We start from the raw sequence: 14,039 nt of genomic DNA on the forward strand, positions 1-14,039 counted from the left end.
TGCACCTCCTCCACCTCCTCCCCCCACTGCTCCTGTACTACACCTCCGCCTCCTATGCCTCCTCCTGTTGCACCTCCTCCATTCATTCTGCTCCTTGGTTTTGGCTTGAACTAGTTGTTGATTGTTGAGTTTTGATTGATCTGATTTTTTTAGGTTAGGTCATTAGTCATCATCATTATTATTATTTATGATTGTCATTTTTTAGAATCAGTTACGATTGTTATGCTTGGTTAATATTGCTAGTGTTATTATTGACTGTTGTTTTTAGTTGATAACCATCACTAGCAACATTCCTTTTGATTGTTTATGATTGTCCTTCACTAGTTACTTTGATCATGATTGCTAAACGTTTTAGGATTTTTCCAAATTCATTCGATCAAGTTTGTTCATTATTATTAATATTCTTACTGGTTATGGCTGGTTGAAGCAGGCAGTGCTTAGTTAGGATTGGTTATTGCTAAGTGAACAGTGATCAGTAAGGATTGTTTCTTTCATTGTGGTTGGGTATGTTTGTGAGGATTAGTTGGAGCTGTTAAGGTTGGTGATTATGGATGATTATTGGCTATGATTGCTGTGATTGGTTTTCATTGGTTGATATTGTTGTGATTTTGAAGGTTATTATTTCCAATATGGTGATTATTGTTATGAATGGTTGTGATTGCTATGGTTGATTAGGATATGGGTTGGCTAAGATTAGCTATGACTGTATATTATTGGTTATGACAGTTGTGATTTTTATGCTTAGTTGTGGATTTTTATTGATATGATTAATATTGATCATGATCAGCTATAGTGATGAATGTTATTTATTATTATTTATTAATGATTAGATTTGATTATCAATATTGGAACACTATGTAGTTGTTTGTTGTCATTTATGTTGTTTATGGTTAGTTATTATTGAATATGATTGTTCTTATTTGTCATTACTGGTTTTAATTATTTTCATGATTGTGATTATGGATTAGTACTGTTGTGATTGATTAAAGTCAGATTGAGTGACACGTCTTTGAGTCTTCAGCCACGTTTGCATTTTTTGCATAAAAAAAGCATCCTGTAAGAGGAGGAGCAGGAGGAGGAGACAGTGAGATTCAGAGGAATGAACATACTTTATTGGACGCTTGCGTCAGAATCTAGAAGCAGTTTAATAAACAGAAGCTCAAACTATCAGAATACATGAGAGTATACAAGAGTTCGGCCTGGAGGTCAACACTTCTTAGCCCAGCACCTTGTTTTTCAGAGTGCTGAAAGCATCAAAGGTTGCTCTCCTCCTCCTCCTCCTGGTCTGCAGGGGGCGCTGTAGGAGGCTCCACCAGAGATTCGTCCAGCTGAGGGCTGCCGACAGGAATGGTGACAGTAAATTAAATTGAATTTTAAAATGAACATGTTTATTTACCGAGTGAATAGACGAGTGATGGCGACCTGACTGCGTCCAGCGCAGCGTTGCTGTCAGTTTCTATGGTGACGTCAGCGGCAGGGAGGATGTAAGTACCGTGAGAGGGGCCCGCCTCCACTGGCTCCGCCTCCAAGAGGTCAACTGTCACCTGAGGGGCGGAGCTTCCTGAAAAAAGAGGGCAGGGCTTCAGATTTAACCGACTGCCAGCGTGTATGTGTGTGTGTGTGTGTGTGTGTGTCTGTGTGTCTGTGTGTGTGTGTGTTACCGTGTGTGTCTCTGTTGTCTTCCTGTCTGGATGAACTCAGTCTTGACTGATTGACAGCAGGATTTTTTCCTTTCACGAACTCTTCAGTCAGCTGCAGGTAACGCTAACACACAACAAACAACATGAGTTTCGGTTCATGTCCGTTTACGACCCTGTGTGTGTTTGTTTGTGTGTTTGTATGTGTGTTTGTACCTGCTTGTAGTCATCACTGAGCAGGTTCCCCACAGTGGCTACTATTGAGGAGAAAGATGGTCTGGACTGAGGCTTGTCGTCCCAGCACTGCTTCATCAGTTCATACCTGCAGCCACATGACACACACACCTGAGTGCGTTTGTGTGTATTTGTATGTTTCTGTGTCTGTGTGTATTTGTCATACATGTGAGGAGGAGCGTGTTGTGGCCGACTCATCCTGTGTCCTCTCTTCAGAGCGGAGCAGAACTCCTGGGTCATGGGCAGTTCAGAGTACGGACTGGAACCTGGGACCAACGGGGACTGGTTATGGGGTGTTTTGGTTACGCTGGTTATGTTGGTTAGCTGTGGTTGTCCCGGTAGATACCCAGAGAGAAGATCTCCCACAGCAGCACTCCGTAGGACCACACGTCACTCTGAGAGCTGTAGACGTTCTGGAAGATACTCTCTGGAGCCATCCACTTCAATGGCAGGAAGCTCTGACGGCCAATCACACGCCCAGATCATCACCTCATCTGATGACGTCATCACCCCGTCCCATGTTTAATTTCAGCAGCTCCAAAACTCACGTTTCCACGGGCGACGTAATTTTGATCCTTTAGCATGTCTCGAGCCAATCCGAAGTCCCCGACCTTCACCAGCTTCCCCTCGCACACCAGCACGTTCCTCGCTGCCAGGTCTCTGTGGACACACTGCACACAGGCAGCACGGCGGTCAGCAACGCAACACGTCAGTGCAACAACATGCAGACAATGTGGCAATATGAATCATTATATGTGTGTTAGTTTTAGTTGTGGGTTATTTGTGGCCTAGGTGAGAATCAGTGGTGTACCTTTCTAGAGGACAGGAAGTTCATGGCCTGAGAGACCTGGAAGGAGAAACTGAGAAGGTCCTGCAGGCTGAGGAGGGGAGAGTCACTGAGGAGGAGCGCTGGAGCCTCCTGCTGGTCTGGAAAACAAAAGAGTTGACATTTCAAAGGTCACAACCACTGACAGGATTCACTCAGATGAACACATGAAGTGCCACGAGAAAAGTGTACAGGTGTGATACAGGTGTGAGAGGACGTCACCTGCAGGCGTGTCCGGGGTCTCATATACTGCGGGTTCGATGTCGGCATAGTTGAGCTCCTTCATGGCGACATACTGAACGCTCTCCTCTTTGTTCATGTCCATGTAGCCACCATCACTGTAGAGATGGAGAGGAGGTGGGACATTGTGTGAGCGCTTCTGCGTGCGTGCGTGCGTGCGTGCGTGCGTCTGTGCGCATAATCACCTCCCACTCTGAGTGTCTCCTTGGAGGAAGGAATGCTTGTTCTTCTGCAGGTAGTTCACCATTGGCTTCCAATTCTCCAAGTCCGTAAAAAAATGTAGAATGGATCATGTCTGCAGGGAGATGGTTAAAGACGCCTGAAGAAGGCTGAACACTCTGAGTTACTGTTTGGCGAAGAAGCACCAACAGCAGCCAAAGTTTTCCTCACTCTAACTTTAGGTCAAAGGAAGGTGACCCTCTCCACAGACTGCATGGCTTCCATCCTGGGACTTCTGAATATGACCGCAAGTTGCTCAGAGTCCCTCATCCAGTTGCCTGACTTGGTACAAGAAAACCCTTTATCATATTTTGTTCTAGAGGCAATGCTGTGCATGGAGGTTAGCTTAAATATATCCAGTGGGTAATTCTCAACCTCCCACACCAGCAAATCTAATTCCCTCAGTAAAGGTACAGTCCACATCCCAAGATCTAGATTCTGCTGCAGTTACCCATGGTGCAATGTGGCTCTCCGCTCTCTCACATTGCTTGTGTGATGTACCACTCCACCATATACTGTAGCACTTGGTGGGTCATGTGCAGACGTACGTTTCACCATCTTTACAGCCACTTTAGTTGTAGAATCAGAGTGAATCAGGCCAGAGACAGTTGCCTCGACAACACGTCCAAATGCACCTGAACCCAGAACCTGACCTGAAACACAGAAGGGGTTACACTTTACTGCACAGAGTAGTTTATATTGTAGTAGACACAGTACTGCAAAACTCTGAATAAAATACCTAGTACTATACGGTCTCGTGGTATTTCCCAGGTGGCATTGTAGGGTAGGTGGGTGGGGTCAAGGTAGGTGTACTGCTGTCCATCAGGACTAACTGTCTCAATCACTTTCCAACGTACTTCATAACCAGGCTTCTGCCAACAGAAAACAAAAACAAGGGACCCAAATACTAAAGCACAACAATTGACAGATGCTACAAATCTTCAAGTACAATAAAAACCAAAGTAGTAAAAATGCTACGGAGCAAAAAATACTGCAAGACATCAAATACTTCTCTGGTACTGAGCCGTGGATGCTGACCTTTCTCCAGAGGACGATGAGGATGATGAGAAAGATGACAGCAACAATGACAAGAACCAAAACTACAACGAGCACGGCAACCTGGGACAGGAGAGCTGCAGACAAAGAGGTAGAGACAGATAGGAAGATGTAATGTTTGTGAATTTCCCAGATGAAGACAAAAATGTAGAGACAGACAGGAATGGAACCAAAAAGGAAGCCAGCTGCACAAAAACTACAGTAAACTAAACTGCTAATACTCACTGGTATTATTAGTGGCATTGCAGTATAGCTACTATCAAAATTAAGGATGCACTGATACCTATACCTGCAGTTCTCATGCTCTTACACATTAAAGATCAGTAGCACTCCAGTATTAGTATTTTCAGGTCACTAACAGTGCTGTATTAGTAATCATAGGTATTATTACTCAGGTACATTATAATAATACCTGTGTACTCAGGTACACAGGTATTATTATTGCAGTATTAATACTCACAAGCAGGGCCGTTTCTAGCTTCATGGGGGCCCTAGGCCAGATGTTGTCTGGGGGCCCCTATTTTGTCAGACTGTGAAGAAGAGATTCCTAACCCTTTAGATGGTCTACTAAGCCCAGGCTACAGTTAAAATCAAACGTCTGAAGAGTTGAGCCACTCAGGCAAGTTAAACCGATAAAACTATAATACGAGGAAAACCATCCTCTACATGTCAATAAATAAAACAGATTGAGTGTTTATAAAAAGAAACACGTTTATTTCAAATAAGAAAACATCACAAATCAACATGTATTTTAAAGTGCAACAATCAAAACAAACCACTGCTTAAAATTGTGAGGTGGGGTTATGGAAAGGTTGAGTAATGGAAAAATTTGACCTGGTTGAAGTTTACCATCAATGAAAGGGGTCTGACCGGGTGTGAGCACACTTGCCAAGGTAGACACAACACAGGGAGTTGCTCTCAGAGTTTGTATTTGTATCTTCTTCTGCTCCAATGCTTCCTGGGCAGAAAGAGGTTCTGATGTTAGCGATTGTTCTGGAGCTTCCTGGACAGAAGGAGATACCTGATGGTCCCAGGGCTTCCGGGTCAGGATGTTCGGACGATCACTCAGGCTCGATGTCTGGAGCTCCGAAATATTTTAGAATTGCTCCTGCAAAGACAAAGCTCATTAGGTTATCAAGCAAAAAATAGATCCTGAGTACATATTCTGTTTTATTATTAGTGTTGTTGCAGTAATACAGAAAATTAAAATTACTGGCAATCTGTTTTTATATTAAACATTGTGATGTACAGTGTCCCTTTAAAGTTTGTATCCAGTTACAAAGTGAATTTGACATATTAACATTATGCTTATTCACTGTTTTTATTTTTACCAATCAATGTAACATTTTGAAGCCTCTGAGGCAGCTGTTGTTGTGATACTGGGCTATACAAAAATAAATTGATTGATTGATTGACAAAGTTGCCACTTTTTAGAGTTTTCTGCAATAGTTTACAAATTGTACTAAAGTAATAAAACTGAGACAAAAAAAACTGCCACAAAAGTCTGAAATAAGGATAAAACGCCATGAATAATATTTATACATCAATTAAAATACAATAATCAAATAAATTCCTTGTATTTGTTTTTATTGGTTTAATCTTGTTTTATTATTTGCTTTATTGGCTTTAAATGATGTAGTTATTTTTATTCATATGCTTTAATTTTGTTGGAACACACTTTGGTCACTGTATGTGTTGTAAAGGGCTCTATTAAATAAATGTTGATTGATTAATAGATTAAAAACAAACCTTTAAAACAGTTCTTTAAATTAAAAACTAAACAAAACAGTAGCAGTTTTAAGAACCATGTAGAGACCTTGCCCTCCAGGCTCGGTCCCTAATTACAGCCCTATACAATACACACTAAACTTAGTAAATTAATTCTAACTAATCATAAAATAAAGTGTAAAATATTTTGAGACAACTTCCACTGAACACTGACAGAGCAGACTACCACAACAACATGCCCTCCCTCCTCTCCTCTCCTCCTCTCCATCCATCTGAATGAACGGGTCTACGGAGTCAGCCAATCATTCCCACGGTAAGACAGGCCAACTTTCATGACACAAACATTAAAGCTGAGTTTGTGACGAACAGATAATATCCGGCAGCAGGCTAACATTTATCCGACGCTAGCCAGCTGGCAAGTGGGACAAATAAACAAACTTGCAAAAAAAAACACACAAAAAAAAACTTCGTTTCACCTCCACCTCTCCAGCCCACATCACCAACAAATGACTTACCTTTATCCTTTGAACGTTTTTCTTCCTCATTCTTCTTTTTCTTCCGTTTTTCCGCTCCGCTGGGATTATTTCTTTTCGATGCCATTAATGCCGGGTAGCTGTCAATCATTCCCATCATACCTGTCGGCGGCCGCTACGTGACGTCACTTGCTGTGTGACAGTGCGGTCCAACAGACGCCACAGAAGCACCAGCCACAGCTTATCATTGCAGTTTATTATATCCAACGTTTATTTTTAAGCATATAAGAGGTGTAATAAACACAAGAGCTAGCTACAGATAAAAACAGGACATTTCAATTATCCTCAGAAGAGATTGAACATGCAGCTTTGGGGCCCCCTGGTGGCTTGGGGGCCCTAGGCATTCGCCTAGTTGGCCTATAGGAAGAAACGGCCATGCTCACAAGTAGAGAGTACTCGGAGGTCGCGTGCTCGTCCTCCTGCAGAGTTTCTCACTTCACAGCGGACGGCCGACACAGAGTTGAGAGACTGGAGAGTCAACACACTGCGTACCTGCACAAGTGAGACAAATGGCAGGCGACCGTCCTGATGAACCTTATACTCTTCCTGCCTGGTGATGCCACATTGCTCATGTTGCTGTTTACCTGGGCGACGCCCCTTTCCACCTGACTGACGTTGCTCTGCAGAGTCACGCCCTCCGAGGATTCTAGGAGGCTCGTCCAGCTGCCACTCGAAGTGCTGCACCTGCAGCAAGTCCAGAAGCACGTGACCGTGTGTGTGTGTGTGTGTGTGTGTGTGTGTGTGTGTGTGTGTGTGTGTGTGTGTGTGTGTGTGTGTGTGTGTGTGTGTGAGAGAGTGTGTTTACCCGTCGGAGTTGTGACAGGTGTACCAGGTGACTGTAGGGGGCGGAGTTCCCTCACTGACACACAGTACAGTTTTACTGTCAACCTCTGAGAGAGCCGTGATCCTTGGGGCAGCTACACACACACACACACACACACACACACACACACACACACGCACATAGTCATTGTCACGTAGAATTTTCTCTATGACTTGCTAGTAATGCTCTCTCTGACCTTTGACCTCCAGCTGGAAGATGACCTGGTCTTCATCGTCTTCATTGGACGCTGTTGCCGCGTAACTTCCTGCCTGATCCAGCTGCACCCGCACCAGCCTCAATGTGCTCATATACCTGTCAATCAAACAGCCACGCTTCGCTCCATCAGCTGGTCCACAAAAGTGGGGACACTGTGTGTCGACCAATCACAGAGAAGAGTCTGAACTTTTATTTTATCAAGAAGGTCAAAGAGAGAAAACAGTGAGGACACACAAACAAACATTAGCAGTCGGCTTGTCGTGGTTGTTGTTGTTGTTGGACTCACCTACTGCCCGTTATGTGCTTGGTGGCAGTAGAAGTGGTTTCCGTGGCGATCGTCTGGTTGTTTCGTGTCCACTGGACGGTTGGAGGTGGGTGGGCATCGATCTCCACGCTGAACTCCACCGTGTGATGGAGGAGGGACGACGTGTTGGCCTCCCCTGAAGGCCACAGGTAGACGTACCCCCGATCTACACACACGTGCAATATACCTATTAGCACGGAGAGGTTTTGGTGTGTGCGAGTGTGTGCGTGTGTGTGTGTGTGTGTGTGTGTGTGTGTGTAGGTGTGTGTGTGTGTGTGTGTGTGCGCACTAACCCAGCACTCTCACTGTAACATTTTTCTCCACAGTCCGTCCCTCCTTCGTCTCCTGAACTTCACACGCATACACACCTGCAGATAACAAAGGGTCTTCACTATGGCAACCAGAGAGCAACAGCTGGTTAGTTTCCATAGCAACCCGGAGTTTTCCCATTGAAACCTCTGCCTCTGTCTGTCAGGCGGCTGCACACCTGAATCCGCTGCCGTCACCGCGGTGATGTTAATGAAGGAACGGATCTGATTGGGTAGAAATTCTGTCAGAGGCTGGATGTCCTGTGGAGGAAAACATCACCTTAAATACCTTTATTACAGACAGACAGACAGACAGACGGACGGACGGACAGGCAGGCAGACAGGCAGTACCTGACTACGGGGAAAGTTCCAAGAGAAGAAAACCATCTCAGTGTCTCTGACAGTACAGGTCACTGTGAGCACCTCCCCCCTCTTCAACACACTGCTGGACACCCATAGATCCACCTCCATCACCTTAGGCACTGACACACAGACAGGTGAGAGACAGGCAGGTGAGACAGACGTGGTAAAGATAGTTGAGAAACAGAAAGGTGAGACACAGGCAATTCAAACATGTCACAGACAGACAAGTGACAGATAACTGGTGAGAGACAGATTGAGGAGGGACAGACAGGTGAGGTGGACAGGTGAGACTCAAACACATGAAATTGAAATATAAGGGACAGACAGGTGTCTCACCTACAATGCTGAAGACATAGAACACCTGGGAAGTTTTTTCCTCGTGTCCTCGAACGGCGACACAGACGTACGACGTGTCGTTGAGATGTCCCGTGAAGCCGCGTCCCGGCTCGTACGCCATCCCGACAACGGCTGTCTGTTTGCCGTGCTCGTACAGAGAGACATTGAGATGGGGGTCAGACACCACGCAGGGGATGGTGTCTTCCTCTGTCTCCTTCATCACCAAACCTGGAACCGACGGGATGAACCACTCATCCGGACCTGAGGGGACAGGTCAGACAGGATTACCTCAGAATGGACACAAACCACCTCAGAGGAGAGACGTGAGGACGTCTACCTTTTCCCGGAATGAATATGTCCACATATCGACTCTGGTCAGATGACTCCTCCTCACAGGTGTATCTTCCAGAATTCCTCCAGGTAGCGTTAACCAGCTGCAGCTCGCTACTGGACCCCTGATTCTGGACCACGACGCCTTCCACCTGAGAGTCCTCAGTTAACCTCCACGTCACCTCGCTCCACCCAGAACACACCTGAGGACGCACACCAGCACCTGAAGACACACACTGGCACTTGAACACACCTGAAGACACACACACACACTGACAGGTGACACTGACCACTGTGTAGTTGGAGTTTGAGTCCAGCAGGACTTGAGAGGCTGAAGGTACCAACTCCAGAGAATCAACCCCATCAAGACCAATGAAAATCACGCCTGCAGACAAGGTTCAGGGTGAACTTCACTCTCTCAGAGGGACGACTGATTCGTCGAGCGTACGAGGATCTAGTTTTTGTCTGTGGAAGTACCTTAATTTGATACATACCTAACAGAAGGTGCAGAAGGTTCAGATGTTTTCTGATGCTTGCCATCATGGCTCTGCCTTAAGAGAAGAGAGAGAGAACCAATCGCAGATCAGGACCAAGAACAAAATGCATCCTGGTGCCTCGTGGCACATGCAATACCCATTAATATGAGAAGCACTGCTCAGTACTACTCCAGCTGATCCAAAAGTTTTCAGTGTGAGTCATGTCGGTTTGTCACAGATAGCAGGATGTAGTTGCTGCTCCCTGCAGGTTCCTACAGTTCCTACAGTGGACTCTGTTCCGTTGGAGTCAGCTCATTTCAGTCCACAAAGCCAACACGTCAGGCTTCAAGCCTCCTCTGATGAAGCTTCAAGTTCAGTCAAGATCTTTACATGAGCGTTGCTTCTGTAGGTTTACACTTCTGGGATGACTTTCTTTATCCACTCAGCTTCTGTCCTTCTATTTCTATGGCATCAAATGTGTGTATGTTGACTCTCCCTGCCCTGTAGCCTAAGATCTTAGTACTCTAGTACTTCGGCGTAGTATTTTACAGCAGTTCTAAGGATCAGAACTCCAGAGCACTACTGCTGAATGGCTTCTCTCTCTCTGATGCCTCTAACAGACATGAACACATTCCTCCGAGTCTCTGAGTGTTTCCACAGACTGAAGCCGTCCAATCGGAGTGCGGCCTCCTGGGACCTCGGCCAACCAGCGGCCTGGCTCTGCGTGCAGGAGGAATGTGAGGCCACCACCGAAGAAGAAAATAAACAGGGAAATATTTCCTGTCGGCAGCAGCTTGGCGCGCCGGCCAATCACAGCCCAGCCTAGCGTGGCCAATCGGGACCCGGCAGCTGCCTGAGCCTCCATGGCGCAGTGAAGTTGTGAGAGGATGAAGGGGACCTGTGAGGACAGACCGTGTCTCACCTGGCCGTCACTCTGTCATGGCGATGCTGGCTCTCTCTGCCACCTGATTGGTCCAAACAGGATGACTGACAGCTGTGGGAAGATACAGAGTCAGAGCTGAATTTCATCTGTTTATGAGACTTCAGATGTATTTACACTGTACAGTTTATATAAACAATAATCTGAGTGTGTGACATGAAAGTTTACATCTTCAGACGCTTTATTTGTGGAACACTTTAAAAACACCACACTTTTCAAGTAGGACACATTTTCCACTAGATAAACGCAACTTTTCGGTATATGACACTTCATGCATAAAAGACTTTTGAACTACGTCACTCGATTTGTACTACACTTTGAGTTTGGCTCTTTAAATGCAACACTCCAAACTTTACTTTCAGAAAGTTGAGTTTAAAAACAAACATGGATGAAAACGTTGGCAACACCGCAGCCGTTGTAGAATATCTGATCTGCCCGCCGTTACTCTGTGTGGTATTCGGTACATTCAGTCTGTAGTGTGTCGAGTTCCAGTACACAGCAACACTGCTTGGAACGATGAACCAAAAAAAGTGAGAAAAGATTGAGTTTTTCAAACCTTCTGCTCCAGATCCTGTTTTCTCTCTTCCTTCGTCCTCACGTCTCTCACTCTCTCTCTGTCTCTTCCTCCCTCCTCTTCCTCTCCAGTCTTCGTCTCTGACTTCATTCCAGATGAACGACGAGTGGAAACAAATGGACTCATAGAGAGTCTGCAGAGCTGAGGGGAGAGAAGGGGAGGGTGAGAGAGAGAGTGAGAGAGAGAGAGAGAGAGAGAGAAGACGTCTGTTTTCAATCTGAGTAAGGAAGTCCACACACACACACACACACACACACACACACACACACAAACCTCACTTTACTTAATGAAGCAGTGAAAACCAGACACAAACTGCAGTCTCTCTCTCTCTCTCGCTCTCTGTCTGTATCAGGAGGTCAATACTTGGCGATCAATCAGCTGTTGTCGGAGTTACATGGCGTCTTGGTGTACTGCGGTATCATCACTGCTCCTGAGTATTCCTGAGTACTTTTACTTAATCTTGGAATCTAAATTTCGTAAGAGTTTCAAACTGGGGGTGTCCTGGTCTCTGGAGATGATGACTGGTTTGAACTGATTTGTGTCAGCAGCGACTGGTTAAATCCAGTTTCAAATGGTTCAGACTGGTTCTCACATGGTGTAAACGGGTTCAGACTGGTGTGAACGGGTTTGGTTTGCTTATATTACCTATGAAGATTCTGTCATCAGAGGTAGGATGATGCGGTAAAGAAAAAAGATGTGTACATGAATTGAGTTTGAAGTGCTTTGGCCTGGTTTGCACTGGGTACGGACCAGCCCATCGGACTGGGTAATCCTGAGAGATAAAGGCGTTAAAGAAAGGTTTTTATAGTTACACCTGGAGAGAAACATTCAAACCTGTGGGAAAACAGAGGTAGGAGTGCTCCCTGCTGGCTGGACCTGGTACTGCATTCCAGAAACTGGTCCTGATCTGTCCTCACATCGTTAACTCATAAACTGGAGACCAGACCGAGGTGCAGGATCCCTGAGAGGAGAGGCCAGGTCCAAACCTGATCCCCACTTTACCATGACAGACCTGTTTATTACAGTTGATATGAATCATTGACATTCAATAAGAAATCATTGCATTAATAAATTAAAAACCAAGTGAATGAATGGATGAATAAATTCATTTATTCATTAAAAGCACAGTTAACAGAACAAAGTGAAACAGATTTTCAGATCAATGAATCTTCTTCCCATTACCGCTGTTTATTACTCATTAACAATCAGAATGATAAAAACACACAGCCCCGTGCCGTCTTCAAACCCACCACATCCGTCATAGTTCATAATCGTACATAGAACCAGAATTTAGACTTCTCCACCGCAAACCTGATTTCAGACCTTTCCATTAACTTTAAATGTATGCCTATAGTTAGTTTAAATTGAACCTTCACCTTGTTTCAAACCTGATTATTGATATCAACCTACTTTAAAGCGCTTTAAAATTCAAATTCAAATTCAAAATTTGACTTAAATTAAAATAAAATTCAAATTCAAAGGGATGTAGACGAATCCTCACAACCTCAGATCATTACTGGATAACACAGGGTGCCTTTGATACCGCCATCCTGAACGCAGCAGTTCCAGCTACCGCACTGCCGACCTGAGCTGCTGCGGCGCCGGCCTGAGCCACAGCAGCTCCCACACTGGCGGCCACCTCACTGCTGGAGAGTACAACCGCTCCAACCGCAGCAACCTCTATGTTACAGAGCAAAAGAGCTCCGAGAGCAATGGCTCCTGCCACTCCAGCCGCCCCAGCTAGAACCCCCGTAACAAAGCTGTTGTCGCTCTCAGCTATCGCCTGAGCTTCTGCGGGAGGCATGTTTGGGTTTGTCCTCATAAGTTCTGTCCTTCTGTTAACCACGGCCCTCTGAGCTTCTACAAAGGTTCTGTTGGTGTAATACCTTCCGTTGTTTCTTTGAACCATCTGGGAGATCTTCCTCAGCAGCTCCTGGACCTGAGAAAGGTTGCTGGAATAGTTGTTGAAGACGTGGTATCTTCCGCCGCACTGATGGACGAAGTGACTCAGAGCTGGATCTTTACTGATGAAGGAGACGATGGAAACTCTCTCGTGCTCCAGGGCGTCTCCGTGGGTGAACAGGACCATCATGTGCTTTGCAGCTTGTTCTCCAAACAAAATCTGGAGGATTCTCACCGTTTGTTGTTCCTCTTCCGTGAACCTGTTGGGCTGGATCACCACCAGGAAGACATGAGGACCGGGAGCAGCAAAGGAAATGCACTTGGCAAGCTCTCTCTTCACGTCATCTGCAGGCATTCTCCTGTCAAACAGACCAGGAGTGTCGACCACAGCCAGATGAGCACCTTCAAACACTCCTCTTTCTTTCTTGCAATGGGTGGTCACCCCAGCTGGAGTCATCTCGCTTCTAAAGGCTCGTCTTTGTAGGATGGTGTTTCCTGACGCACTTTTCCCAGATCCAGTTTTTCCAACCAGCACAATCCTGAGATACTTCTCTTCCAAATCTGTGACAGATATCATGACATTATTAATTCTATATTCCTGCACCCTCAATTGACACATCAGAATGAGGTTTTTAAACCACACACATCATTTTCAGAGCCACTAACATTACAAACCCAACCTCTATGTCTAGTTAACGTCTCGGTGGTACTCGTGCAGCTTTCCACAAAACTAGATAAAACACAGTGCGGATACAGAGCATCACTCTTTTTAAATTGCAAAAGAATTCAACTTTTGAAATAGCCTCACCTCCCAGGAACTGCTGTTCCATCATGCTGGTGTGTGAGGCCATGTTGATCTGCTTGTTTTTCTGCCTGTTGGTCTGGTTGTTATGTGTCTCCTGGAGAACTGTGCTATCTCTCGCACAGCTCAGAGCTCTTGTTCAGCACATGAGGGAACTTGTTAGACTGGTTTGTTTTTGCCCCTGTGGTGACG

General features: G+C 45.4%; 2 protein-coding genes across 3 annotated transcripts; both read right to left on the minus strand.

Moving 5' to 3' along the window:
• Nucleotides 1–1,081: 1,081 nt before the first annotated feature.
• LOC115395755 (platelet-derived growth factor receptor beta-like) lies at nt 1,082–11,284 on the minus strand. Its single transcript, XM_030101399.1, has 28 exons — nt 11,126–11,284; nt 10,552–10,623; nt 9,648–9,704; nt 9,444–9,538; nt 9,161–9,356; nt 8,824–9,084; nt 8,476–8,606; nt 8,304–8,385; nt 8,110–8,184; nt 7,799–7,982; nt 7,493–7,608; nt 7,279–7,390; nt 7,058–7,157; nt 6,857–6,965; nt 4,195–4,289; nt 3,896–4,028; nt 3,608–3,809; nt 3,355–3,391; nt 3,123–3,187; nt 2,920–3,035; nt 2,683–2,798; nt 2,420–2,542; nt 2,218–2,329; nt 2,038–2,137; nt 1,854–1,959; nt 1,662–1,764; nt 1,423–1,561; nt 1,082–1,335 (listed from the first exon to the last, which is right to left on the minus strand). The coding sequence occupies exons 3-28, from the start codon at nt 9,694–9,696 to the stop codon at nt 1,254–1,256; spliced, it is 3,039 nt and encodes a 1,012-aa protein (XP_029957259.1). The 5' UTR covers nt 9,697–9,704; nt 10,552–10,623; nt 11,126–11,284; the 3' UTR covers nt 1,082–1,253.
• A 27-nt stretch (nt 11,285–11,311) lies between these two features.
• On the minus strand, nt 11,312–13,993 carry LOC115395081 (GTPase IMAP family member 7-like). 2 transcript variants are annotated; one of them, XM_030100447.1, is made up of 3 exons: nt 13,854–13,993; nt 13,030–13,606; nt 11,312–12,155 (listed from the first exon to the last, which is right to left on the minus strand). In XM_030100447.1, exons 1-3 carry the CDS (start codon nt 13,894–13,896, stop codon nt 12,065–12,067), a joined length of 711 nt encoding a protein of 236 aa, XP_029956307.1. In that variant the 5' UTR covers nt 13,897–13,993; the 3' UTR covers nt 11,312–12,064. The 2 variants fall into 2 exon arrangements, with proteins under 2 accessions (XP_029956307.1, XP_029956306.1); XM_030100446.1 differs by lacking the exon at nt 11,312–12,155 and having other exon boundaries at nt 12,232–13,606.
• Between the last annotated feature and the right edge of the window lie 46 nt (nt 13,994–14,039).

This window comes from Salarias fasciatus, chromosome 10 (genome assembly GCF_902148845.1).
Source record: "Salarias fasciatus chromosome 10, fSalaFa1.1, whole genome shotgun sequence".
NCBI classification, from domain to species: Eukaryota; Metazoa; Chordata; class Actinopteri; order Blenniiformes; family Blenniidae; genus Salarias; species Salarias fasciatus.

Excerpts from the sequence above, each read along its gene's own strand:
- LOC115395755 (XM_030101399.1), bottom strand. The coding sequence starts at position 9,696 with ATGATGGCAAGCATCAGAAAACATCTGAACCTTCTGCACCTTCTGTTA. Across the intron at positions 8,386-8,475 it reads GGAACTTTCCCCGTAGTCAG|GACATCCAGCCTCTGACAGA; the intron begins GTACTGCCTGTC and ends TTTCCTCCACAG. Across the intron at positions 7,609-7,798 it reads AAGCACATAACGGGCAGTAG|GTATATGAGCACATTGAGGC; the intron begins GTGAGTCCAACA and ends TTTGATTGACAG.
- LOC115395081 (XM_030100446.1), bottom strand. The coding sequence starts at position 13,896 with ATGGCCTCACACACCAGCATGATGGAACAGCAGTTCCTGGGAG. Across the intron at positions 13,607-13,853 it reads GGAACAGCAGTTCCTGGGAG|ATTTGGAAGAGAAGTATCTC; the intron begins GTGAGGCTATTT and ends TATCTGTCACAG.